The sequence below is a fragment of the Triticum urartu genome, chromosome 5 (assembly GCF_003073215.2).
Source record: "Triticum urartu cultivar G1812 chromosome 5, Tu2.1, whole genome shotgun sequence".
Taxonomy (NCBI): Eukaryota; Viridiplantae; Streptophyta; class Magnoliopsida; order Poales; family Poaceae; genus Triticum; species Triticum urartu.
In genome coordinates, this window is record NC_053026.1 from 490,746,907 (window position 1) to 490,750,702 (window position 3,796).

At 48.8% G+C, this 3,796-nt stretch overlaps 1 protein-coding gene across 1 annotated transcript; it reads left to right on the forward strand.

The window, feature by feature from the left end:
- Positions 1-313: 313 nt before the first annotated feature.
- LOC125556415 (PAMP-induced secreted peptide 1-like) lies at positions 314-1,005 on the forward strand. Its single transcript, XM_048719155.1, has one exon. It carries the CDS (start codon positions 417-419, stop codon positions 660-662), a length of 246 nt encoding a protein of 81 aa, XP_048575112.1. The 5' UTR covers positions 314-416; the 3' UTR covers positions 663-1,005.
- The last annotated feature ends 2,791 nt before the right edge of the window (positions 1,006-3,796 follow it).

Consider the following 3,796-nt stretch of genomic DNA (forward strand, 5'->3'; position numbering starts at 1 on the left):
GCTAGTGGTACGTGTATCACATTTGCACACCTCCAGCTGTGACACCATCGGCTGGAAATGCCAGGTCTTCTTGACTTGCAGGCCAAGAAGAGGCAGGAATTCTCAGCTCGTCGGTCGGTCACTCAGCAGCTCCCTACGTCTTTTTCCATAGCTGACTGGTCAGCAGATGTACACGCGCAGTTGGAATCTCCCTTTCCACCCAGTTTATACACTCTGCGACTGCGAGCTCAGCAAACACGTCAACCGCACCGACCCGACCCCATCACCGCCACTCTATAAATACACGCTCGCACACCCGACGAGCTCCACCAACCAATCAACCAACTCTTCCTGAAACAGACTCGCAAGTACAGTAGTTTCTTCAGAGTTCAGGGCAGCCTACACCAGCGGCATCTTCGATTCTCAGCAGTTATACGATGGCATCGTCGTCGAGGCGGCGCGCGGCGATTCTGGCGGCAGCGCTCGTGGTCGTCCTTCTGGTCGCCCGAGCGGGCCTTGTCGGCGCGGCGCGGCCGGCGCCGGCGGGGAGGAGTGGGGACGGCGCGATGTACTCGGCGGTGTACCCGGCAGCGGTGCTGGTGGCGGACACGGCGAGGGAGACGGTGGAGATGCTCATGGCGAGGCTGCCGGCTGGGCCCAGCCCCAAGGGTCCCGGCCACTAGCTACGCACGGACGGCAAGGGCGTCGCTGTCGGCTGATCGATCGGTCTGATCCGCCTGTGAATAGTTCGGGTTATGGACACATGAAGGTCACGTATATACTAATTGCACATATATAGGATGATTATTCTTTGATACCTTTCTTCTCGTTTTACCTTTTCTTTTTGGAAATTGTTGATGCGGAGATTCAAGATTGTACTATATGGAGTATGAACTAGAGCGGCAAACTCGGTCTTGTTTGAACTCACTAATTGGTACCTAGGTCGCCCTTGATGAGTTGTGGCTGTTGACGGTAGAAACTTGCTCAATGTTCATGGTATACGTGTTATTGTCTGCTTTGCTGCCTCATGTTACCTGCCATACGTCTCATAATCGGACGCGTACCCTATATATATATCGACATTGCTGAGGCTGTTAAACTCTGAAACTGTCAAAGTCTGAACTCGCATGTTGTCACTTTCTCACACCACGTGCCAACATGCAACAGAGTATCTCCACGTCAAGACTAAGACCTTTTTCTCTTTGCGGAAAGACCAAGACTTCAGTGACTACTGTATTATTTTTTGTGAAAATCTCCTGATCTATTTACCTTCGATCATGGCAGTACAACGAACATCAGAAATAATAAAATTACATCCAAATTCGTAGACCACCTAGCGACGATTACACCCACTGAAGCTAGCCAAAGGCACGCCGCCATCATCACCCCTTCCTCACCGGAGCCAGACAAAACTTGTTGTAATAGACAGTCGGGAAGTCGTCGTGCTAAGACTCTATAGGACTAGCGCACCAGGACAGTAACCGCCGCTCATGAAGAGTATGTTGACATTACACCTAGTCCCCAGAGAAGTGAAAGAACATTAAACCATGCCTTTGGTCGATGGAACTACGACAGCCCAAACCGTACATTAAAGCCCATAATTTTCTTGGCTGAGAAACTTGTTTCTTCGTCTCTTACACCATTCTTTCGATTAACTAAAAAAAGAACGGTCTTTTCTGAAGTTTGCAGCATTTGATGATGGAAAATGTGAAAAGAACGGTGTTTATGTTATTGTGTCTATGGTTAGTACAATGGAGCGAATGTTACTTCTTTTCTATAAGACATAACCAACACCATTACCTGATGAAATTGTTTGTTGTGATTCTTTTGCAAATGCTCTGATAAAAATATGAATGCTATGACAAAGCATATCTAAGAGCCAGTGTCTACGAAGATCATCATAGTCTGAGCGTGTGTGGTGCTTGTTGTCGTGAACTTCATATCTTACTTATTCTTATTTGTGAACTTGGAACTCATGCTTGGTTGTGAACTTATGCTAATATATGGACTTGTATGATTGTTTACTTATGAACTTGGAACTCATGCTTGGTTGTGACCTTGGACTCATGCTTTTGGTTGTGAACCTCTTATATATTGCTAAGTTCTCAACGGCTCCATGTATGTTGTCTGAATTGCAGGGTTGTCCCAACAAAAAAAAAAGCATTCCTGGATATAAGCCGAGTATTATACTCGGTTTACACATGTAAACCGAGCATAAAACCTCCGGTTATTAGACACATGTCAGCTCCTAGGAACTCCCAGGACCAAATGTCATTGCAAGTGTAGGTATAAGCTGAGAGGGGACCTCAACTTATATGTGCACACGGAGGCAAGTGGTTGCTCCGGGCAGGAAAATAAAGCCGAGCAGGACACACGACTTATGTACAAGCCGTGCATGGATGGAGGATCTCAGCTTACCTATAAGTCGTGCATGAATGGAGATACACTCAGCTTATTGTCAGGCACGTGGCGACACGTGATTGCTCCAGGCAGGAAAATGAAGCCGAGAGGGGCACTCGGCTTACAGAGGGTCCACGTGGCACCTCCGTTCTATTGCTGTCATGTGCCTTTGTATTGCCGAGAGCCAAGGTTTTGAGCTCGACTTATAGGTAAGCCGAGTCCCCATGAAAAAGATCTCGGCTTACACTCAATTGTTTGTATTATCTAAGTTGGCCAGCATAAGCCGGGCGCAACATTCGGCTTACCAGTAGCTGAGGTCAAAAGGTCGTTCACCGAGTATTTGTGATAATTGACTTACAAGTATTTTCCTACAGTGGAGTGCGGTAGAGAGCCGTGCTGTCCGGTCATGTCTCTCTGACTTTGAACCAACACAGAGACTGGGACGCAGCGCGGTCTACAGTCTTAGTCGGCACGCCACTTCAACGTCAGCTCCAATGACCGGACGCGTCCAGCCTGGCCCGGCATGAATGCAACTTGGGGAGTGGAGGTGTGATCTTGTGGGAGATATTTTTAGATGGGACTGGGATGTCGGGCGTGTATGTGACAGTGGTCCAAGCGCGTATGTGGCGGCGAGTTCGGACACCTACAAACCTTCCCTTGATTTACGTCTGGATTGCATGATTTCGGAGTTTACGAATCGATAATGTATTGTGTTGGATCATCTAAGGGTCCTGACAGTTTGATCTAGACGCGTTTCGAGGGTCCGCGTTTGAGATGCCTTGACAACGAAAGCCGAGTTAGGCCAGCTCCAACGACCCCATCTGGTCCCCACGTGTCCGTTTTGACCCAAACCGACAAACGCGCGACCCCATCCCCAAATTCTGCCTATTTGGTGTCCGGCTCGACCCACTTTCAGAGCAAACTTGCTTCTGGTTTCCGTCGAGACGGACAGCAAACGGGCGCCCATGCGCCCGATCCCCGTACGCCTCGAGCCCTCGTGTTGGCCGCCCACCTACTTCCCCCTGCCCATATTAAAGACGCATGCATGTGCGGACCCACTTGTCAGCCACCCAGCCTCCCGATCCTCGTCCTTTTTAACTGTTTTAAGTTATATTAATGTTTAATTAAGTTTTTTTGCATGTTTTTAAAATACGCGGTAAATTTTCTTTTTCCAAATGCCAAGTCGGACAAGATGCCAGTTGGGTGCACTAGTAGACGGACGCCCAAAACCAGACACGGCCGTCCGTTTTTTACAGACGCAAGTGGTTAAAATCCAGACAAAACGGGCTGTTTGGGGTCTAGCTTTGGAGGTGGCCTCGAAGTGACAACACATGCATGATCCGCAGGCGGGCGCCTGGCAGTACCAACGACTTGTTGGTCTCTCAGAATACTTTACAGTTCTGTGATGGCATCATCG

Bases quoted from the DNA above. Each gene is read 5' to 3' on its own strand.
- LOC125556415 (XM_048719155.1), top strand. From the start codon at position 417: ATGGCATCGTCGTCGAGGCGGCGCGCGGCGATTCTGGCGGCAGCGCTC.